This window comes from Sebastes fasciatus, chromosome 5 (genome assembly GCF_043250625.1).
Source record: "Sebastes fasciatus isolate fSebFas1 chromosome 5, fSebFas1.pri, whole genome shotgun sequence".
In the NCBI taxonomy this organism is placed as follows: domain Eukaryota; kingdom Metazoa; phylum Chordata; class Actinopteri; order Perciformes; family Sebastidae; genus Sebastes; species Sebastes fasciatus.
The window spans coordinates 23,083,422-23,107,348 of NC_133799.1; the positions used below are offsets into that span (position 1 = coordinate 23,083,422).

Consider the following 23,927-nt stretch of genomic DNA (forward strand, 5'->3'; position numbering starts at 1 on the left):
GTCCGTTCTGGACTGCTGTAGAAACATGGCGGTCTCCGTGGAGAGGACCCGCTCCTTATGTAGATATAACCAGCTCATTCTAAGGTAACGAAAACACAACGATTCTTATTATCAGATAATTATACACTAAAGATACTTATTGATATTATATTCAATTTCTTCCAATAGATCTCCCCTAATTGTTTCACACTGGTGCTTTAAAGCTCAGACTTAAGTTTCAATTGACCAGCTATCGTTTGCATTTATTCCTCCGCTGTCGTCACTCGCCATCTGTATCGACTTGGCACCCAAATAAGACTGTTGGGATGGCGCCTGAAAATCAAGCTCAATCCCTGAATATGTTTGTCACAACACTGGAAACAATAGTCCCCCCTCGGTGAAGGAACTGACACAATAATTTGCTTCTGACAGTCTCGTTTTTTTAACGTTTCTTAAATCCCACACAGCGTGCCAGCTTCAATATGACTTCAGTGACATCTACTGCCATTTCAATTTCTAACACGGAGTGCTATAGCACCCTGGGGTTGAATATTTTGGTTTAGTGTCTCCCTCCAAATGGGGGAAATGTATATGTGACTTGCAGTATGCCTCGTTCAATGATAATGGCGTATTACTGTACAGCTTGTGCCATGCAGCGAGGCTTCTGAATGGACTCGGCTGCAGCCATTTGTCATAATTACAGAGATGCTTTGGCTCTGAACCATTTGCGCACCCACACACACACCGAAACACACACACACTTTTATACTTGTGTATCTACTTATTCTGCTGTCCCATGAAATTGTATAGCCCAGGGTGTCTAATTATACTAATCGAATGCGTACCGCCTGACATTTATTCATCCATTATTAATAGCAGAAACAATAGAATCTGTGATTGGATATAGTGACTTCCTGACTTCTCATCTTCTCTCCCTCTCTTACTGTTTCTCACTTATCTCTCTCTCCATCTCTCTCTCTCTCTCTCTTTACCCCGTGACCTCCTTTCTTCCCTCGGTGACTCTTTCCCCCTTCACCTCCTGTAATTTAGCTTGTGGGTGCTGAGTAATTAGCATGCCTCCCACTTTAATACTGATGTCAGAGCTGGGAATGTTCGAAATGTCCCATAAAGATTATGTGTCCTGATAAGATTATGTCTGGGACTCCATTAAAGAGATGGGCTGCACAATGGCTGTTTGTATCCTTCGGGGGGAGAGAAAGAGAGTGATAGAAAGAGCGAGAGAAAGGCTGAAAATGACTGAAAGAGGGAAACTGTTTCCGACATAGAGTACAGTATGCCAGCCTTTTTCATTCTGTTTTTATTTTCTGTTGAACTTTATTCTGCACTTTACTTAATTAAAATGTAATTTAAGATTAAGATAAAAACCATTCATTATTTAGTTAATTACCATATTCCACTGTGTTAAGTACTACTTAAATTATGTTACTTATGGTCATTCTTTTGTTCTGGGGCTGTTTGCCATTATTTGAGCAAGGTCTCTTATTTCAAATTCTGAGGGGCTATGTAACCTTTTAAAGAAGAAAAAAAACATTGTTTTTCTTATAAATAAAACATTGTATTTATAATAAATAAAACTCACTCTTGCACAGGCAACAACCTCCGGGTCTGAGAAGTGAAGTCAATGCTGAAATGCGTTAAACTTGCATTTTTTCTATCAGCCAGCAGGGGGCGACTCCTCTGGTTGCAAAAAGAAGTCTGATTGTATAGAAGTCTATGAGAAAATGACCCTACTTCTTACTTGATCAGTAAACATTGTAAACATGAGTTTATGGTCTCAATCGCTAGTTTCTAGTCTTCTTCAATACAGCATGATGTTCATTTAGTAAATTATGGTCCCATTTAGAGTCAAATAGACCATAAAGCAGGGGATGCTTTAGGGCGTGGCTACCTTGTGATTGACAGGTCGCTACCACGGCGTTGTCTGTGTTTTCGTCTTAAAACTTTAACCCTTTCACGGTGTGTTTTCAGTTCATGAAAGTTAATTGTAACATTTTGGTTGCCTAATAATGTCTAATTCAGCGTTCGGTTGTGATTAGCTCCACCCTCTTGGTCACTCCTGGTTGCAAAAAACAAAGATGGTGACGGCAAAAAACTAAGATGGCGATGGCCAAAATGCTGGACTCAAGGCTTCAAAGTCGTAGTCCACAAACCAATGGATGACGTCACAGTGACTAAGTCCACTTCTTATATTCAATCTATGCTCTTTTCAATTCAGTACACTAAAGCCCCGATCACACTGAGACGCGTTGCTAGTCTGCAATACCATTGTTATCCTATGGTAAGGCCCGCCTGCTGTGTGCTCCTCTCTTGCGCTGCGCGGTTTTCTAGTGTTTTTTAGATGCCCATAAATGTTAAAATATTCTCAACTTTTCAGCGCCAGGCAATAAAATCAAGAGAAAGGCGGATTTTACTACTTTCCATCCTCTTTTGATGCCCACAGAAGCACACAGCCCTGCGTCTCCATGTGATCGGGGCCTTAGGGTGTTTGCCTCAAAAGCCTTACTTGGTCTGGTATGACCAGTAGCTTATAGTGGCTAATGTTAGCTTGATAGATATGTTTAGATAGATATTTGCATATAAATGACCTTACTGTCAGTTCCCCAACTTGATGACTCTATTGTACTTGTGCTACTGTTACACTAGCCTATGTTTAAGTATTTAGCATTATCCCATAATGTGTTACTTGTGGCAGCAGTGGCCGCTGGGTACAACAAATTGTTGTTGCTACAGCATACACTGATAATTTACACAATAGTGTGCTTCCAACTTTGTGGCAACTGAGGCGGTTTTCTGTTTCAACACGTTTCATCATAATTCATGTTTATATTGTAATAACTTTTACGATACGCAACAAAACTCTTGTAATCTTTGCCAGAAGAGCTCTAAAACGAACAATACAGTTCAGTTGACCTGAACTGAACTGAAGAAGACATGAAAAGAGTCCGAGGGATAAAGACTGACACAGAAAGGAAGGGCGCACAGAGGGTTATATATTGTACCTTCAGGAGTTTGTTCTGCATCGTTTTACACACCGTGCATCTGTGACCACAGTAAATTGCTGAGGAGTTTTGCATAAAGAAATCCAACCTTGAGGATTCAAATTTGAGATGTCGCAATTGTGCATGACTGAATGAAGTGTTTTGTATTTGTGTTTTTGTGGGGATGGAAGGCCTCTCCACTTGATTTTCAAAACAAATTACCCAGTGTTGCATTCAGTGTTAAGACGACAACAAGATGAAAATCGAGTTATGGGGTTTTGTAAATTATGTGTTTGTGAAATTAAAAGCACAATTCCATGCCAGGGTTGTATGAAGAGGGGAAAAATAAATACATAATTGCGGATGAGCCAGAGCTCAAGATAATAACAACTTGAATGAAAGCGTCTGTCGGATGCACATTGAATTCCACCACACACATGCAACAGCAGCGAAATTGCAGTAAGAGCACGCAGAGGTAGCGGCCAACCAGCCATGCCTTCTGAGGTTTGTGGCTGAAGTCGATAGCAGTTCTGAGAGCTTTTCTCCTACGAGGCAGAGTGCTTGATACATTTTCTAGATGGATCGCGTAGGGTAACTTAATTTGGGTATCATTTGTTCCACATGAAGCACATCCGAGACCTGCATAGGCCTCTGTACCGCCCGATGAAAAATACCAACAGTTTAGCTGCGCTGACGGAGAGGTGATTTGCGTCGCTGGCAAGCATTTCATTTAAGTAAACCACCACTTCTCCCCCCCTTCTCTCTCAGCCTCTTTCATATCCTGGATAACGCTTGATGTCTGGAGCGTTATTGAGCCTTTCACTCACAGATTTTCCATTCATCTATAGGCCGTATATTGCCCTCTGTCGAGCCCAAGATGTTGCCCCGTTGCCTCCTTCGCATTTCTCTCAGATGTGTCATAAGTGGTGAGATGTTTGATGTGGTCATGTTGTGCCACAGTGATCTGGCTGCATTCAGAGCTGACTGGACACTTCTCCCTCAGTGGATGACTTAATCCCTCGCTCCGAGCAGCTATATCTCTCCCCTCATATCGGGGCGAAGAGACAGAGATGCTGTGGGAATGCAAAGATAGAGGTTCAGTCGAGAAAACCAGCCAGCCAGTCAGTCGGTCAGAGATTGAGTGAGTGAATGTATTTCTCTGTGTATGTTTACGCGTGTCTCACTGCTCTGCCTCATTTAGCATCCACTCACTCCCTTTTTTGTCTTTTTCTTAATTTCCACAGACTCCGCCGTTGTGTTGCCATGGCGACCGTGGCCCCTCCCTTCTTCCTGCTGTGTTGGCTGTTCCGAACGGCCAGCTCGGCGTTCCCAGAGGAACCGGCACCCCTCAACTTCATCCCCACCGAAGGTACTGACCTCCCGACTTTTCTCGCCCTCTAGCCGCCTACTCCCCTGCGTGTCCTCTCTCCCAGGTCGTGACGTGTGATGTGTGGTGTCGCGGTCTAACAGGCAGGGTGTTGAATTGGAGGGGTGGGGGTGTAATGACAAGGCTTTAGGGTCATGCGTGGGCTGTTGAGGTCAGACTCTCACACGAATGGTGTTGACTGGTATCCAGGTCAGGAGGTGTGGGGTCGCACTCAGGAATGAGACCAGAGTGTAGGAAGGGGCTTTCACAATCATGACTTTCCCACTCACACACCACTCAGACCCTCGAGAGACGCGGCTTCTTACACACTCAGACTTTGAGTCTCCATATCAGATTGGCAGTCTCCAACTCAGACCCGACCTTGATTGATTGCAGTTCAATATTATTGATTGATGGTCTCCCAGCTGAGTCCAGACCCTTCTCGACGTATCAATACCAAACAGTAGAGTTTAAAGGTTGTCAGGGCACTGAGCCAAAGAGTATAGAGCCAAAGAGCCGGAACTCCGGTGAAAATCAGCCGCTAGATGGCGCTGCGGTAGCGCTGCCACTATTTTTGACTGAAAAAGCCAGTGAGTTCTTCGCCATGGATGTATAAAGAGACGTCTGTAAATCAGAAGATCATTTTTTTTAAGGTAAATCAACTCATTTAAATCATTATGTCCTAAAAGTTGTAAAATGAACTAATAGCTGAATCCAGAGTTATTTTCCTCGGCTTAATGAACGTGCATCAGACCCAAAGGACTGCACCTATGCTGTAAGCCTGTACTGTGGTGGATGTGTTAACGTCTCTGTTCCCAAACAACCGGCTATCGGCCAGTAGCTAGTAGCACTAGTAGCATGACATAAACAGAATTTAATGGAGTTTGTAGGCTATTTACTAACACGCAGGGCAAAAGCACAAGACACACCCTCTTACACATCCATTATCTGTGGTCTATTGGACATCTATTTTGGATCCTTGACATGAAAAAGATTGAGATTGCTCTCAAAATCTGTGTGCTGGATTTTTCTGACTTCCAATTATGTCCATCACTCTAAATGAGTAAGTAAGTAAATAGTTATGATAGTATGCTTATTTGTAATATTTTTATTGTTCAACACAGGCCATTTCGGTAGAGACATTCAATTTATGACAATAGAATAGAAATCATTTAGTTTTCCTTTTGAACGGCAGTTTGTAGGCAGACATTTTACTGGCGTCTGGTATTCGCGTTCAGTCCAAAATGGTGTAAGCGTAGCTTCACTGCTGGGCGCGACCAATTGACTTACACTCCTTAGCAATATACGTTCTTTGACTGAGCGCTACGCTGAGCGACCCTGTTAGACTCAGCAGCACAACAGGTATAAGCTATAGTAGAAAATGCAGGCTCATCTGGATGGTCAGACAAGACAAGTAGAGGGAGGTGTGGAGGTGGACGGAGATAGAAAAGGTGGAAGACAAGGAGAGGAAAGAATGAATCACAGTGTGTCCCTAGACGGAGTGACGTAGACACTAATGGAAGAAATTACAGGATAGAAATAAAGCAGAAGCAGACAAAACATGATGAATAAGAAGAGGGAACAGATGAATAGGGTATAGAGTGGGATTTAAAGAAGTAATGATGAAAGAGCAGAGAGAGGATGAGAGGATATGAGATGTAAATACTCTAATTCACCTTAGTCAAGGTCAAAGAGAGGTACTGGTGGTAATCCATCTGATTTATATGTAAGTGTGATTTCTGCTTCTTCACTTCACTTTATGTTTTTTCTCTGTGTCTTTGCACATCTGCGGGACAACATGATAAAAACATGCTGGAAATGCTCCACCACTTTTATCTTTTGATATCTCTCCCTTAAGGTTTCCCTTCCTCGCTGTACCGAATTCCTCGTCCTCCGAAACACTTTGAACATTTTGTTTTACCTTTTTTGATGTTTTTTGAAAAACTCACCTGTCTCTGCGTGTCTCTCTTTTTGAATTTATCTGAATCACTTGGCAGAAGATGTCTTGCCAAACTTGTCAACAAAAAGCAGCATGCAAATGAACAATTTATCAAAAGTGAGTCCCAATCAGTCAACAAACAGAAGCTCGTGAATATAACGGTGACATATGAGGTATAGTTCAGACATCTTTTTATTTTCAGAGGATTATTTGTCTCCTGTATCTCAGTTTGTGCTCTGCTCTTTGTCTTTGTACGCTTAATGTAGCAGATATGCTGCTGTGTCAAATGCAAACTTTGTCACCCTGAATACCTGTTACTGCCGCAGAACTGTCAAAACAAACTAACAGGAAAACACTTTTATGTTGACTACTTTTGTCAAAGACGGATGTCAGTTTGGGAATAAGCCAGTGTGTGTTTCTGTCTCTCATTCATCGACAGTGGTGAGAAGACACCCGGTGTTTCTGGGCCGACCCCACCGAACGTGGCTGAGACAAGAGCCTCTACACATCCAGAGGGTCCTCCAGGTCAATCGGACACTCTACATCGGAGCCAGGTACAACACACACGCAGATATACTAATAAACTTATAGTATAAATAGTTCATTTGTGGCTTTATCTACAGTAAGGATACACTTTGAGAAATCTGGCACCTGTGATATGCCTTTAATTGCTTGCGTCACGCACATATACAAGTACAAATATAGCTCTGGCAGAGCCATTTTCAGCTTTAATGTCTGTTGGACTGTCTGTTATCACTGCATTTGTTGCCAAGCAACATTGGCCAATTTCATTGGGCATTATTTTAGGAGTTACAGTGTCTAAGCCTCAAACCTAAGTTTACTAATAAAACATACCATCAGCTATAGAGAGGGAAGTGTTCCTTGTTGAATTTATTAACTGTGGTAGGTCCAACAACTTTGGTCAGTGTTTCAACATGCTAATATTCACATTCAGCTGTGGCTTAGTACTGCTGGGGATAGGTTTGGACTCTCTCCACTGATTTCAATGAAATGTATTGATTTGTCTCCGTTGCTGACCAGGCCTTAACAAAAACAAGCATTATCTAAAGTTACTTTGAGGAACTTTTAACTGGTTATGAAACAGTCTCAATATAATACTGATGCCTCTATATGACTTACATCAGCAAACAAGACCATCAGCGAGAAGATTGGCAATGTCTGTTTTGGGCTGTTGTGCTTTTATTAGATAGGTACATTGGTAGTTGTGAGAGAAAGGGTATGACATGCAGCAATGGGCCGTGGGTCACATTCAAAACCCCGGGCTGCTGCGGTAAGGACTAAGCCTTGATACACGGGGCGTCCGCTCTACCAGGTGAGCTACCGGGGCGCCCCGAGATTGGCTGTTTCTATATAGTTATTCTTAATGCGCGTCATCAGTGCCACCGGGTCCGATTCTGGCAAAATCAGACGAAATCATGTAGGTTCACCAGAAACTCCTTCAGCTAAAACTCCAATGGGGCCTCTTAGCAACCAGCCCACCGCAGACAGACCCAGATCTGGCTTCGCTGACACCTTTAACCTGCAGTCGGAGCTCCGGCGGGAGGTGGAGAGCTCCGAGCCCGGCAGCAGCGTCTCCTCCTCAAGCCCGGAGCAGAGCTTCACCTCGCTGCTACGCTGGTCCCTGCTGGGAGCCAACACCGACACCATGCTGCTGGAGGCCCAGGCCGTATTGTTGGACCCGCTGGAGGGAAGGGAGGCACAGGGGGCAGACTGCCAGAACCTGCTAGAGTAAAATAAGAGGTTTTCTAAAGGGACTCTGGTGCTTGGAAACACGACCGCTTTTGTCCACAGGGACCGCCAAAATCCACACAAAATGAAAGTTCCTCGTAGTAACTTTAAACATTAAAAATCAGAGGGATGTAAATATGTAACAAAAAAGTTATCAGTTATTAGACCATTATCAGGTCCACAATAATCATGATATCTACATTTGTATGATATCCTTTGCTCACAACATGGCAGAACAAGGTATATATCAAAAAACAAATAGTTACATAATTAAAGGCACTGTCATAATTTAGTTACTAGCTATTCACAAGTTCTATAATCTCTTCTGATTACTTTGTAAAAATGTGTGACTTATGTGAGACAACAAATCTCCTACACTAGTTTCATTTGAAGGCTGATATTTGGCCAGACATATGTTTTTTAGTTTGGTCTCCAAAATGATGGTGGTCCCCATGCATCTGTCAGTCTGGTGAATGTGCTGATCCTGGACAGACAGAAGTCCTGGTGGTCAGACGAGGACGGCTTGCTCATCTGCACCAGTTTAACACTGTAAAGCTACATCTGCTGCTCCCCGGAGCCATTCAGGAGCCGACCTGAAACATACTGAACTAACAAAAAACATACACTTCAAGATTTACAGCCCGTGTTGTCAAAAAATAATTTAGCTTGAAACATGCTTAAAAAAAATGAGACCCAGTCCGTTTCCACATATGGCGCTGGTTATTCGCTGTAGTGGCAGTCTGAAAGAAGACTGAAGTGAATTTCCAACAAGAGACGCCACTGTGGTCCAGGAAATGACCCAGTCCCCGGCCTCCAGCTGGTCTAACCTCACTACTGAGAGCTGGTAGTAAATATATCAAACTATGTAACATGGTTCCAGCCATTCTGTCTGCTCTGAGAGGGTCTATAAGCACACACACGTGCACACAGCCTGATAGTAAAACTTGCACAGAGACAGCTACTGCAGTCTGCAGGTCTGCTTTAAAATATAAGCTGAGCCATGGAGGATGTCTGAGAGACGTTAATTTCAATTTACAGCTGCAGAAATTTTTACTGAAAAGCAGAGGTAAACTGATGTGAATGTCTCAGCCAACCGGATGATAATGAAATGTGAGACTGACAGGCGGAAAGACGAGCGAGGCAAAGAGGTGGTGGTGAGGGGTGAGGGGTGGGGGGGGGGGGGGGGTTCTCGGCAGCATTCACAGAAAGAGCGCTTAGGAGAGTATATTTATATATTTCTCTGTAAGTGGCTAATAGTGTTTGCGGCATCCTGACAGAATATTATCAGCCTAGAAAGACACAGATCCATGTTCAAATGCCTGTGTGAGCCAGAGACAACCCAGCAGGATGGCAGAGTTTTAGAATGTGTAATATATAAATAAGTACCTGTGTGGTGGCAGGTATGACTGCCAAAAGCTCCTACAGAGTGCACGGCCTGATAAGACGCCTCACTCATCCCCAAATCCTGGCACCATTAGCATAGCTGCTCCTCAGACTGCAAGCGCTGCTAAATCCCTGCCCCGAGCACCTGCTGAGAGCAGCTACCTCTCCCTGTCCCCCTTCCCGTGCTCGCTAAATGAAAGTAAACTACACATTTGGCTGGTGGCTGGTGAAGTGAAGCGCCTTGCTGTGTTAAGCCCCATTTCATTGCTGTCCAGATGAGCAGCTGTGTGGATCCTGTGGTCTTCAGCGCTCAAACGGATCCAAGAGGCTAATCCACACAAATATAAACCAATTGGAGAGTGTTTATCTATCGACGAGATGACCGAAGGCTGCGGAGCCAACTCTTGATTAACTGTTCCAATTGTGATAAAGCGTAAGAGTTTTTTTTGCCATCTGGCTCTCTGCACTCTCTGTGTGTGTGTTTACATTTTGCATTAGGTGGAAAGGGAAAGTGTGTTACTGCCAGGTGCTCTGTTTATTAGCCCACAGACGCTGACCTCAGAGGTCACGGGGGGGGCACAGCCGGGTGAAATGCCTCATGGCAGACGGGCGAGGAGACGCTCACTTGTGGCAAAGACTGGGAGGCTGGGGAGGTAAAGCTGCCAGGCTGTTCAGCTGTAGAGAAAGTTTAGCATGCAGACGAGGACAAGTATGTGGTGAGAGACGTGAAGACACCCACATGGACACATACCATAGACACTCTCCCCACTATGTATGAACTCTGGACTAACCTTCATACAGTAGGATACTGTTTGTTAGTGTACAACAAGCTAATGCACTTTGATGAATGACTCACAATTTAACCTAAAACTACAACTTTGGAAAGCTGTTGTTTTAAAGTTTAGAAATTTAACTAGGACTGCAACCAGTGATTATTTTCATTATCAATCAATCAACCTATTATTTTCTTGATTAATCTATTAAGTAGGGCTGTCAGAGTTAAGTCGTTTTAATGCCATTCATTTCTTTATCCAACTTGTGATTTTTAATTAACATCTTAAAAATTTGAGGGGCTGCCGTCATGCCCAGCCGCCATCTGATCTTTCGGTAGTTGTAGTGGGCTCAGTCTTAAAGCTAGAGTGAAGATACTGGCATCATATGAAACTAGAAAAACCTGAGGAATTCATCGGTACCAACCATGTCATAATTGCTTGTCGTGAAGAAGGTTAAATAACGCTCCAAACTTGTGCTAAATTTTGGCGAGGAAAAACTGGCATGGCCATTTTCAAATGGGTCCCTTGACCTCTGACCTCCAGATATGTGAATTAAATGGGTTAAATGGATACCCATGAGTCTCCCCTTTACAGACATGCCCACTTTATAATAATCACATGCAGTTTGGGGCAAGTCATAGTCAAGTCAGCACACTGACACACTGACAGCTGTTGTTTGGCATGTTATGATTCAAGCATATTTTTTATGCTAAATGCAGTACCTGTGAGGGTTTCTGGACAATATTTGTCATTGTTTGGTGTTGTTTATTGATTTCCAATAATAAATATATACATATATTAATTTGCATAAAGCAAGCATATTTGTCCACTCCCATGTAGATAAAAAAACGTGTGTTTAATTTGCGATTAATCACGATTAACTATGGACAATTATGCGATTGAACGCGATTAAATATTTGATTTGATTGGCAGCCCTACTTTTAAGCATTTGGCCTATTATAGGTCAGTGTGAGGGACCGAGCTAGCAGGCATAAGGAGTCAAAAGGTGGGTTTTATATACCCAAAAATGAAGAACACAATTTACAAAATATGCCCATAAGATGTCATAAAAGAGGTCAATTTATCAGTTTAAATATTATAACAACTAACCAAAACAAAAATGGCAAAAAAAAACTACTGCAATATGTCAAAATACAAACAAATCTGGAATTCACTCTAAATATATGAATATGCTTATTTTTGTCTATTTTCACACCAATTTAAACTTCTTTTGTTGATGAATATTAATTATTTTGTGAAGACAAAATTGGGAGTGCTGCACTGGGTCAGGACACTGTGCTGGTAATGTTGAAGTAAAAAATCAGGTGCACTTCAAGGATGGGCCAAGTAGTCAAATAACAATAAAAAACAGTGACTGTCCAGTTTACTTTGAGAGGAAGTCCTTGGTATAGGATGGAAAACCTCCGAGGCACTCTGATTGTGAATTAAAAATCCTTTATTAAGACACGGATAACACCAACGTGTTTCGACTCAACAAGGATTCATCAGGGTGTTGAAGAAGTTTGTGTTATCTGTGTCTTAATAAAGGATTTTAAATCCACAATCAGAGTGCCTCAGATGATTTCCAGACTGACATCCTATACCAAGGTTACTGGACAGTCACTGTTTGTTTTTTTATTGTTATTACTTATTTTGTATTCTGTGTGCCTGAATTTCTAGGTATTTGTATTTTTATGGATTTTGAAATACATTTTTTCTCTCACTGTATCAATTATTAAGATGTAGTCTATGGTTGCTGCAGCCTCAGGCTCAAGCATACAGATGATGTACTGTGAGTATAAACCTGAAGAAGATCTTTGACCAAAACGTAGTGGGAACTTAGTGGGTGGTGCATTTTTCTATATGCACTTTTCAGTTTTTGAGAGCACTACAATTTCACTTGTCAGAATTTAGTTTGCAATATCGAATTTGGACACGGCTTCTTATTCTTATTCTTATTCTTAGTCTGGCACATATTTACAGGCACCCAAATGCATGCAAACTCACACACACAGACGTGCCACAGAGCGCTCTCCCTCAGTCAGCAGAAGTGTCGGGGTAACTAGGTGGTCAGCTCAAATCTTTCCATTTCAATTTCATCCAGCGGAGCGGCTTTTCCTGCACATTATTTGCAGGCTCAGAGAGGCTCAGCGCAGCTCACAATACGTCTGCTAGCGAGAAGAAAAGTAGGAAGGCTAACAAGAAATATAGGAAAACTTGGCGGCTTAAAATGTCTTGACCTTGAGTCTGCTGTTGTTTTGCCGGCCAATAGGGGGAAAGTTCACGAGCCGGTCAAGTCAGAAATTTAGGAAATGTTGACAGTTTCTCTTCAGATTCTGTGTTGACTTTGTATTAGCCAGGTCAAAAAGGGTTGGGGGCTCAGGCACACTCACATTCCACACACACACAGGCCAGACATAGAAATAAAGGAGAAAGGAAAGGAAAGAAATAGGAGACTTTTGTAGGTTTTACGGCTGAATTTTGTGAGTTGAGGCGCCGTTGTAAGTTATGACCTCATGAATCGAGGCTACTCAAGGCTGTGTGCGCATCCTGCGACATAAAGAATGATGAAATCTTTACACAGCTCACATGTGAGTCCTTACCCTGACCTTCTACCCCATGCACTACACATTAAATCCACTAACACAGATTTAAACAAACGAAAACATACAGGCCACAGGCTTTGCATCATTCAAACAACCTGGAAGGCAAGAAGAGAAGAGATGGAGAGAGAGAGAGAGAGAAAGAGAAGCAGCGCCATAAATAATTCCCCCTCCTCTGCGCTATCAGAGGCAACAGCGCTGGCTGCCAGCCACTCTGACTAGGAGGCCTGTTGCTATATTCATTATGGTAATGCTGAGACAACGCTGAAGCAGCCTGGATGAGATTATGCCTCACACTCTGGCCCACTCCACTGTTTGGAGAACGCTTAAACTCTGACCTGTTAAGCAGGGACGCACCCAGCGAGTGTTTGGTGATTTCGCACTTCTTTGCCACTTAGCCGTCGTCCCGCTCTGCGAGGTCGAGTAAGAGCGGGAATCTTTCTAAAACAACAGCAGGAAGTGAGGATGAATTATTCAGGATTTGGAGTAACCCGATGGCACTTTGCCTTACCTGTGCTCTCATCATGCACACATTCTCACAGCTCAGAAAAACAGATGCAAATGCACACCGAGGTGGTATGAATACTCACATGAGCAGGGCGCTTCTTCATGGATGCGTACATCAAAGAAAAAAGGAGAAACCAAAAGAACATGCAGCACCGGGAGGCAGAGCTGGATCAGAGATGGGATCGATACTACCGCAATAACACGGCTATGGCAGATTTACAGATTAGCCCATTCAGAGCCCGGCCCTTTGCTGAGATAAAGCCCAAGCTCCAGATCCATCCCAGCAGATACCGAGGCCTTGATCAATATGCAGGCGTCAGCTGTTACTGTAGCTGCCTCGCCCAACTCTCATTTAGCTGGTATTTTCACAGGAACATCCAAGGTTACTGCAGAATTATCAGCAGATTAAGAGTGCGAGGAAGCAGTGTTTGGAATATCATGAATACGTGCACGGTGTTAGGTTTAGGACCACGTGTAGGTAACATGTGGGGGCGTGCAAGCATCAGTATAACAACTTGATTAAATCATCCATTAATTCAATTTCAGGCTTTGGAATAAGACTGATAAGCTGAATTCGGGCGCCTCGGAGCAAATTTAATGCAGCAAGGGGAGTTTAATGAGAAGAGGCAAACGGCAAAAGGGGAAATACGAGACATCATTATGCAGTCGCGTACCATTTCTCATATATATTGGGAGAAATGGAAGACATTGTAAAGCTGTTACCTAATCTCTGAGGGTGTGATCATCTTTAAACGAATAAAAGTCTCTACGTATGCATTACATCGCTGCACGCACAGACCTATTTAGTTGTAAAACCCCACAGATTCAATATATAGTGGAAATATTCACACACAGAGTTTGTATTAAGCGTGTGGCCTGGATTTCGTCCAAAATGAAATCTGCACCGTCCTGAGCTTTAATATCTATGCTGTGGAACTGGTATTCATGGTTTGCTTAATGCAGCCCTTTGCCTTACCTTAAGCTTTGGATAGTGCTGTGTTGGCTGACCGCCACTCTCTCATTCTCTCTCCAGGGATGACCTTTTCCGCGTCGAGTTGGACATCGTTTCAGGAGACGAGATGTTCTACAGCAAGGTGAGCACCTTCTGGACAGACACCCAAAGCATTTACAACATTTGTGGGTGGATATGTGACTTGTCATTAGGCTGGGAAATGTCATTTTCTACTGCAAAAAAAAGTGAATGTAGCTAACCAGCAGTGCATGTGTGTGTGTTTTTAATGTGTAGAAAAGGACGTGGGAGTCGAACAAGAATGACATCAGGATCTGCAGAATGAAGGGCAAACATGAGGTGAGACAATGTGTCCGTTTCTCCATCTTCTCTTTTTCTCTTTCTCTCATAATAGAGTGAAAACAGCACATTAAACCTGCATTAATAGATTTTTTCGGCCATGTGGGAGGAGTTCAACAACCTGTAAACACAACATCGACATATTATCACCTTATAAAGTTAATATGGCAAAGATATTAGCAAACAGTTGCTTATTTACACATCTAGCAGACAAGAAGCAACATTATTATTCATTAGGAGCCATGTTTCTGGTCACTTGGTGAATGTAAGTCCAATATTCACTCTCTTTTAGCTTTGTTTTTGGTCTCCACCAACTCCTGAGTGGAATATCTGGCTCTTAAGCTGCTAAAAGCTCCACTATGTTCACCAGCTAGTCGCTAGGTATGTCTGTCTGCTGCTGGACAGGTAGAGTACGGTGGGTTTATCAGAGATTTTTCCCTGAAAAGAGCTGCATGATGATGAAAGTAGTGAGACTGAACCAAGACAGTAAAGTTGCGAACGATAAAACCAAAACAATGAGCTGAAAGATGCTAAGAACGCTCCATACAGCTTTGGAGTTGAGTGATAATAATCTTCACTTTGAGTGACCCCTTTCATTCTGTATACAAGTGCTCATTTAATCCATTGTTACTGCAATCTCAGGAACCCATCTGCTATCGGTCTGACGACAGGGGGCTATATGGGGTCAAGGGGGCCTATCAAGGGCCTATATTTCTGGGGGTTCAGGTGTTGCCAGCAATATCCGGGCAAAGACTTCCGTTTCCGTGCGCTGCTCATCGTTTACAGTCCGATTGGCAACTTGAGATGCGAGACTGGAGTCTGCGACCGGATTGTTTAGTAGTCAGTTTACGAGCTAATTTTAAACCAACATGAAGCTAAATCACCGTCAGACGATAGTCAACGGGTTCTCAGACTGCATTTCGGCCCGATGCGTTCCGCCTCTTCTGCTCTTCACACAGACTGTTAACTTGCATTCAACCAAAGCTGGCTTGAACGTGATTGGTCAACACTGCTCGCACTACAAACCGAAACCGGAACACTTCTGATGCCAAAATCTGGTCCTGTTGCCGACAGATTTTACCTGTGAATGCAGAATCTGTTTATAGAGATTATTGTTACTGTAATATAAGTATATTAATTATAGCGGCTTTAAAGAACCTCATCATAAATAATGACAAATCATCACTTTTACTTTAATTAATTATATAAAAAAAAACAAGATTGTGTCGATGTTAAAAGTTAAAAACATAAAATGAAATACTTAATGATACAAAAATACCATAAAATTACCATTTATAGCAGAAAAAGTCCCTCCATTTATTGATTTTTAAGTTACTTCAGCATTTCATTTGCATTTTGACTTTCTTTTACAGGAGGTGTTTTCTGAGTTGTTTCTCAGAGTAGCTTAAATCAATCAGCTTCTTTTGAAAACTCTGAAAACCCCAAAGCAACTGGAGACTATCTACAAAGATTATGTACAGTAGAATTCCAGATCAAATGTATTGGATGACACTTTGTCAGTGTAATGTTGTTGAAATCATGTCACACTATCTGTCTTTCTTACACACATTATTATGGAACATGTCTTACCTTTCTCCCTGGAGCTCTGGTTTCATTGTGACTGTCATGCCTGCTGGCTCAGCGTCTAGAAGAGGAGGGCTCTGACCGCGTATTATCTCATTGTCCCTGCTCGTCCAACACGTACAAATCGATCAGAAGAATAGAGTCACTCCTACCTGTACGCCACTTGTTCCACCATCATGAGCTAGGAATGCGGTTTGTGCCCTCAGAAAATACAGGTGGGCGTCAGGAAAGTGAGGTGATGAGGGAGTGATGGGGTGAAACGTCCCAGCAGCCACCAGCAGCCCACGCCTGAATACCTCTTATATCTCCAACACACACATCCCGAGCTGCCACACATAAGCCGCCCGTATTCAGTGTATGTGTCTGTGTGTGTGTGGGTGAGTGTAGTGGTGATGGTTGGCGGGGGAAAACATGGGCTCTGTCCCCTCCAGGCAGAGGAAAAAATTACTTATTTAACACAGTGAGAGAACACCTGACATTAAATCTGTGTGAGACAGCGCCAGACAGAAACACAATGGAGAATAGAGGGACGGTGACAAAAAGCTCGGATGAGAGGACGAGGAGAGGGGGAAGAGGAGGAGGAGGGAGACGGAGGGTGAGAGAGAGAGGAGAGAGAGGGGTAGATAAAGAAGAGGAGAGGGGGAGTGTGTGGGTCCTCGTTGGCCAGCCCTGAGGAGAGCTGTGGGGCTGACTGAGATATGAAAGGTCTTCTTGCCCCTAATGAGTGTGCTGCCTGGTAAAGCTGTGAGTCACATGGCAATGTGAGGAAGATAAGAACACTGCCAGGTCCTCTCAGTCAGCTCTCTGGGCTCAGACGCATATGAATGGGCGTACACACGAGCACATTCAGTACACACACACACACACACACACTCGCTGCGATATTCAAGTCACTATATGTGACTAAAAATGCAATTATTTTCATCCTGAATAACAGCTGCTGAAAAGAGAATTAAATAGGTGGAACTGCACATATCTGGCAGTATAATGTAATCCTGTACAACAACAACAACAACAACACAAACAGCAGCCTCAAAATACAGAGTTGAATTAACACCTCTCTGAAACAGTGTCAAAGGTACCCTGTGGAGTTTTCATTTAATCAAAGTTTACATTCAGTGTTCCTCACCAAGACGTAGGGCTGTCCTCAACCAAAAGAAATTCTTATTCGACTAACCCCGGGTTCAAATAGGCCACGAAAGCGGCGCGATTTTTAAGAAGCGCTGCCCGCATCCTCATCCCGGCCGTGTAAATCAATTGAGCTGGACGCGATGCGCCACGGAGCTCCACAGCTGGCTCACGATCTTCAGCGATAGTTTCGGCGTCTGGTCTAATTTATCCGAATGCCGCAAGCAAATCTGGCAAGAAAACACACTGATAATCTTCTTTAAATTATATAAATGATATATGTGTGATATAAATGATCTGATTCTGATAAGATAATAAAATATGCATCCCACGATTGCTTTTTACTTCCCGCCGATCTCTCCCTGCCCTCCGTTCCCTCCAGTCCCCCCATCACATTTCGAAATCCATCCACTATATTACCACTACGCTGTTACACTCATACAATTTTGTCGACTAATCGATTAGTTGATGACAGCTGTGTGTACTAACAATAGCCATGTTCATTGTTTACGTTCATTATGATATGTTTATGTTCATAATGATCATTTTGGAGGAGTGACTTTGGAGGGAGTCTGAAGGGACGGACTGTCAGTGTTGCTGACTGTCTCGCTAGATTTAGGGACTTCTGGAGCTAGTGCTGCTGGCTACTTTCATTGGAAAAGACTTGTCAACACCGGGCTGGTTTTTACGGTTGGATAAGTTTTAAAATTGATCGTACTCTTGCTAGTTTCTCAAGATTACCAACCCTAGCTTTAAGGAAAGCCTTTCAAAATCATTTGTAATGTGAACATGATGACCAAACTAGTCGAATAATGCACTGTTCCTTTTATTGAGCTACAACAACTTGGAAACTACGATTAGGAACTACATATCCCACGTGAACTTGCATGTCAAAACACAGTTGTGCTTTATTTGATGTCATTGTAATATCGTAGATTCATTTTGTCAAAAAATTTAGCTTAATGAAGCTTGGCTTTATCATGAAATACCTGCATTGGACCTCAGTGTGCAGAGCATTTCTGTCTTCATATTTGATTATTTTGGCTTCTTCAACAAAGAATTGCATCATATGTTTTATTCAACAACAAAAAAAGCTCTGAAATAAGTTCAGAATAGTGAATCACGTAGCTGTGATGCAGCCTTTCCAGACCTGGAAAAGTCATAATTTATGATATATTTAGATGTTCTTCTGATAACCAAATGACATGACTCGCTGCCATGTTTACTGCGGGGCTTTCGTATTAATATGCATTAGATTGTTACAGGTGACCTGTTGCTGTTTTGCTCGTCACGTTGAAAGTGAAACTGACTCTAATGCATGCCTACACACAACATGGAGGTGTGATCACCAGCCCTCATGTATGTTCATACATATTCATGATTTCAAGTGTTTTTCTGCTCGCTCTTTGTTTCTCTCTCCTACACATACGTGAACATAATTAGAAAAGAAAATCACATCTGTCACGCAGTCATCCTCTGCGTGCCTTCTTCACCCTCCCTTCCCCTCTTTCTCCTCCTGTAAATGTCCTGTTCTGCTTGGGGGATGGTTGTGTCAGATGTGATGCATTCACCACCTCGTAATTGGTTTTGTAATTAAATGTTTCGGCTTGGTTGATCACAAAGGACATAGTATTCTCCCTAATTAGGCTGAAAATTCAATATCCTAATTCTTTTCGCCTTTTTTTACTCTCCCGTGTTGACCGAACGATTGTTGGTGAACGCAACAGTCGGCCTCGCTGTCACTCTCTCTCTGCATATTCCCCGTCATAATTTCCTTTGTCCTTTCGCTCTCCGCTGTCTCTTTATCTCTCCTGTATTTGCCCTTTTCATGTCGGTCCCTGTCATTTCTTTCGCTCCTTCCCTTTCTCTACTTATGAAAGCGAGAGATAGAGGGTGAGACGTTCCCTAGAGGTGGCACCGTGCCAACACATCAGGCCATGGCAGCGTGGCATGTGCATGCAAACAAAGGCAATTCCATATAGAGCGCTTTTAAAGAGCGGTGGGGCATCGTTATAAGCAGCACTTAGCGAGATTGTTTGATCAATATTGCGTTGATCGTGCTCTCTGAGGAGCTCAGGGTTTTCAATCGGCCAACCCAAATGCCTTTTCTGGATTAGGAGATTGAGTTTCACAGCCTTTTTGGCTCCCAAATTAATCAATTTGAATTACCGTGTGGAGTCACTTTCATTCCTTTTAGTTGTGGCCCTTTTTTTTAATCTCACCAAGGCTTCATCTGCATAAAGCATCTTGTTTCACTGCCTTTCTTGTTTCCTTGCTACAGCTTTTAATGGAGGTTACCCCCCACTGGGGACATTAAAGTTCAAACTTTATTGTATCTTTCGTATCACAGCAGCCCATTTTTAGGTTCCCAAAGAATTTGTAGTTTTGAGACTATCACCGAAACGATCGCAACACAATGCTGAGGTGCAAGAACATCAAATATGGAGAAAAGAAGGCTCTGCATACTCAGTTCCAGTGCAACAACGCACAGTAATGATGAAGCAGAGTTTTCCATTATTTGGCCTTTATCTCGGCATATTTAATTTGCTTGTGTTTGTGCAGTATTTCTTTCCCTTTAATTATAATTCTTCTCTCTTATTTCGGTTTTCCGATAGCTTTCTGTATTGATTTATCCTCAGGTTTTTGTGATACACTGTAATTGTTTGGTGCACTTCTATGACAAAGTAAAGATGAGGGTTAAGTGACTATAAACTGGCTTTATCATAAAATTAGGGCTGTCAATCGATTAAAATATTGAATCGCGATTAATCGCAAATAAATTGCAAATTTTTTATCTGTTCAAAATGTACCTTAAAGGGAGAATATGCTGCTTTATGCAAATGTATGTATATAGTTATTATTGGAAATCAATTAACACCACAAAACAATGATAAATATTGTCCAGAAACCCTCACAGGTACTGCATTTAGCATAACAAATATGCTCAAATCATAACATGGCAAACTGCAGCCCAACAGGCAACAACAGCTGTCAGTGTGTCAGTGTGCTGACTTGACTATGACTTGCCCCAAACTGCATGTGATTATCATAAAGTGGGCATGTCTGTAAAGTGAAGACTCATGGATACCCATAGAACCCATTTTCATTCACATATCTTGAGGTCAGAGGTCAAGGGACCCCTTTGAAAATGGCCATGCCAGTTTTCCCTCACCAAAATGTATTGTAAGTTTGGAGCGTTATTTACCCTCCTTGGTGACAAGCTATGACATGGTTGGTACCGATGGATTCCTTAGGCTTTGTAGTTTCATATGATGCATTAACGTTGACAGTCCTACATAAAATACTTGCATCAGTGTGCTGAGCCTTCTTTTCTCCATATATTCCCCAAAAGTATTTTTTTCTTTTTTTTTTTAAAGGCGAGCATCCATTATCACATGTATTAGTCACGATGTGACAGTTTGCCACCGTTGTCTCAGCAGGTGGTCAGACAGAGAGCTGTCCAGAGGTGATTCAGGTTAAGTGTTGTGGGCAAGGATTGAATGCTGGTGTGTGTGTGTGTGTGTGTGTGTGTGTGTGTGTGTGTGTGTGTGTGTGTGTGTGTGTGTGTGTGTGTGTGTGTGTGTCCACCAGGGAGTGGAGCTCAGCTGACCCCACGATCTATAGGTTTGCTGCAGGTCGGCTCCACCGCTGAGGCTGCCACATGGCTGACTGGCCTGGAAAAACTGTGTTTCCTCCTTTCTGTCTCTCTTTCCTTCACTCTCTCCCAAACGTCTCCCCCTCTCTTTATTTTGTCCTCCTATCTCTATTATCTCACTTTCCCCTCCGTCTCTCCCCCTCCCTCTGGAGTCTGATGTTTGTTTGTGGCCTGTGGTGTGTTCAGTCAGAATTACCATCAAACTGAGAAGAAGGGTTGCAGAGGGATGCGGATTAGCTTTAACATGCTGAGTAAGACCGCAGCTCTCAGAACAGCACATTGCTGCTAATTTGGTACCGCTGTTAATTTATCCTCCGCCCACATGCGCACAAACATACACACACTCACTCTCGCTTTCTGTCATTGACAGTCGCTCTGTTTTCAGTCAGAATTGTGTGTCAGGGATTTTTCTGGGAATGACGAGCCTGTTGTTAATGAGTGAAGAAGAGGGCTCGCCAACCTTTTTGAGTGTGTGTGTACAGTATATGTGTGTGAGCGAGTGTGTGTGTGTGTGTGTGTGTGTGTGGGAGTGTTCTGGCTCAACGGCGTCTCTTGGCAGAGCGATGCTCTCTTCTCCCTGGTCGCTAACATCAGGGGACCAGCCAGGCATGTAATGGAAACTTTGGAGATTTAGAGGAGCAGCTTGCTAAATACGACCCCCTGATGTACTGCCTTAGATGGCTCCTATTGTACGAACATTACTAAAGCAGGTCATCATGATAACTTATTATGTTTTATGAGGGTATGAAACATGCTGCAGTTGCTCCTAAAGCAGGAAAACGAGCAGAAGATTTTACGACGTGTGCACCTGTTTTGTATTTTGGGTAGACCTAACACGGGAATGCTGATTGTAGCCGGAGGCAAAAACCCCACGTTGGTTTAGGTTTTTTGGATAAAGCCTCGTCATTAGAACAAACATTGAACCCAGGATTAGACCGAAAGAAAAAAGGTTGTTTATCGTCTCTGACTAAAGGTTGAGTTCCGGACAATAGATGGAAAGCAGATGCAGAATGTGGAGCCTCCTCAAGTTTTAATGGTGTCTGACTGCTGCAGGTTGTTTTGCGCAGATGTTGTAGCAACAGAGAACTTGTTGCCGATACTCTGACTGAGCGCGTGTGATCACTTGCATTTATATGAATTCCTTTGGATATCTGTGTGTGTCCATGGAAAATATCTGTGCTGAGAATCCAAGAGGTGATGAATACACTTGCTCGGTCAACATCTGCAGAGTTAGAACTAGCCTGGCAAACATCTGCCTGAAAGCTTCAGTCGGCAGAACGTTTTTGGCATCATCGGGCAAAAATTCCATAATAACCTTTCAACATGTTATAATTCAAGTGTTCTGAGAGATAACTAGACTTCTGTACCTCCTCATGGCTCTGTTTTCAGGTTTTAAAAAAATCTAGCCCGTGACGGGAGAAGTTGACCAATCACAGGTCATTTCAGAGAGAGAGAGCGTTCCTACTGGCTGTGCTCCAGCTGGAGGGCGGTGCTTGGTATTTCCTCAACAGATCTCAACATTTTTTATTTATTTATTGGTTTATTTGACAAGGACAATACAAAGGCATTGTTACACTTAATTAAAGTGCAACCGATGCAACGTATATAGGGCTTCTAGCGATAGCTTGTTTGCAGACCTTGTCCCTGGTTATGCTTTTAAGAAAAAGAAAATAAATAAATACAGACTAGCACATCATACATAAAATCACATAATACAACATTGAACATTACAATCAATTTACATATGTATGATCTCAATCAATAATCAGTGATCAAACAGGTTTGGTTTAGTTTCAGCCAGTGTTTCATCTTTTCATTAAACGTTTTCAGGTCAGGTTGTATTTTTATTTCCGTTAACAACATGGCGGTCAGCTAAACAGTACACTACAAGATGTTTCTAAAACTGAGGCAATGTAGTAACAGAATATTGATTCATATTTGATCAGCGCTGCCTAGTTTGTCTCTCTAATGAGAGTTTGCGAGGGATTGACAGCTGCTCAGAGACGCAGCTGGACGGCAGCTTCAGCTCTGCTCTGATTGGCTGTTTTCCTCCGATCTGTGAAATCTTGCAGATGCCATTAGGAGCACCGAAGGACACAGAGGAACATGATTTTTTTTTCAGATTACATGTCTCATGCACTACTGTCATGATGTAGTGACCGTTTTATAAAAAAATACTTTTTTTAATCATATTTGCTCCATTTCCACCCACTGCCGCTTTGAGAGCAAGAGACTAATTAAAAACCCGCTGCCTGCGTAGCGCCTAGTTTATTTAACAGCAGATATACAAACTTGCTCACAGACACACATACTGTACTACACACACTGGTGAAGCATCTCCCCATATCTTTTCACACTCCTTTAAATCTCCCCTCCATTCACAGCCACGTCCATATTTGCACTCGGGCGCGTGCTCCTGTGTAATTCATCTGTGCTGCAGATTAATTTTTCAGAGCAGCTCTGCCACTGTCAGTGAAACGAGGAGGAGATGGAGGAAGAGGAGGAGGAGGAGGAGGAGGGCTGCAGTCGTCTGGGTCTTGGGAAGGCTTGCCAGCCAGCACAGGTGGCGTTTTGTCTGGATTCTGCCCAGGGAGCGAGGGAGCAGATAGAGAGAGAGAGGGGGGGGGGGGGAGGCGGAGCGGAGAAGAAGGACATACAACATTTGGATTTATACATAATTGTTTATTTCAGTGATTCAGTACTTGATCCTTTGTAATTGGTTTATTTTTTAAAAATGTGAAAATCATAGTAAAACACTAATCCTGCTGACTAAACTGGGCTTTGAATAAAGACAAACCCCATACCTGGAGTGCCAAATTGCTTCCTGGAACAGATGAATAAGGGTTAATGAAAAGCATGTATACAGCAGGGGGATGCATTTTGTAGATGTCTGTAAATGGCAATCAAACCTCAATAGTTGAAAAGGACCCACCCCTTGTTTTTATCCTGTCAT

The 23,927-nt window shown here is 42.8% G+C and overlaps 1 protein-coding gene across 2 annotated transcripts in view; it reads left to right on the forward strand.

Annotated features, from left to right (window-relative positions):
- sema6bb (sema domain, transmembrane domain (TM), and cytoplasmic domain, (semaphorin) 6Bb) overlaps positions 1-23,927 on the forward strand; it is a 190,727-nt gene that overhangs the window by 91,593 nt on the left and 75,207 nt on the right. For both annotated transcript variants that reach the window (XM_074635872.1, XM_074635871.1), the window contains 4 exons: positions 4,223-4,347; positions 6,723-6,837; positions 14,332-14,392; positions 14,545-14,607. In XM_074635872.1, coding sequence (XP_074491973.1) covers positions 4,242-4,347; positions 6,723-6,837; positions 14,332-14,392; positions 14,545-14,607 — 345 coding nt within the window. In that variant the 5' untranslated portion in view covers positions 4,223-4,241. The remainder of the gene's footprint in view (positions 1-4,222; positions 4,348-6,722; positions 6,838-14,331; positions 14,393-14,544; positions 14,608-23,927) is intronic.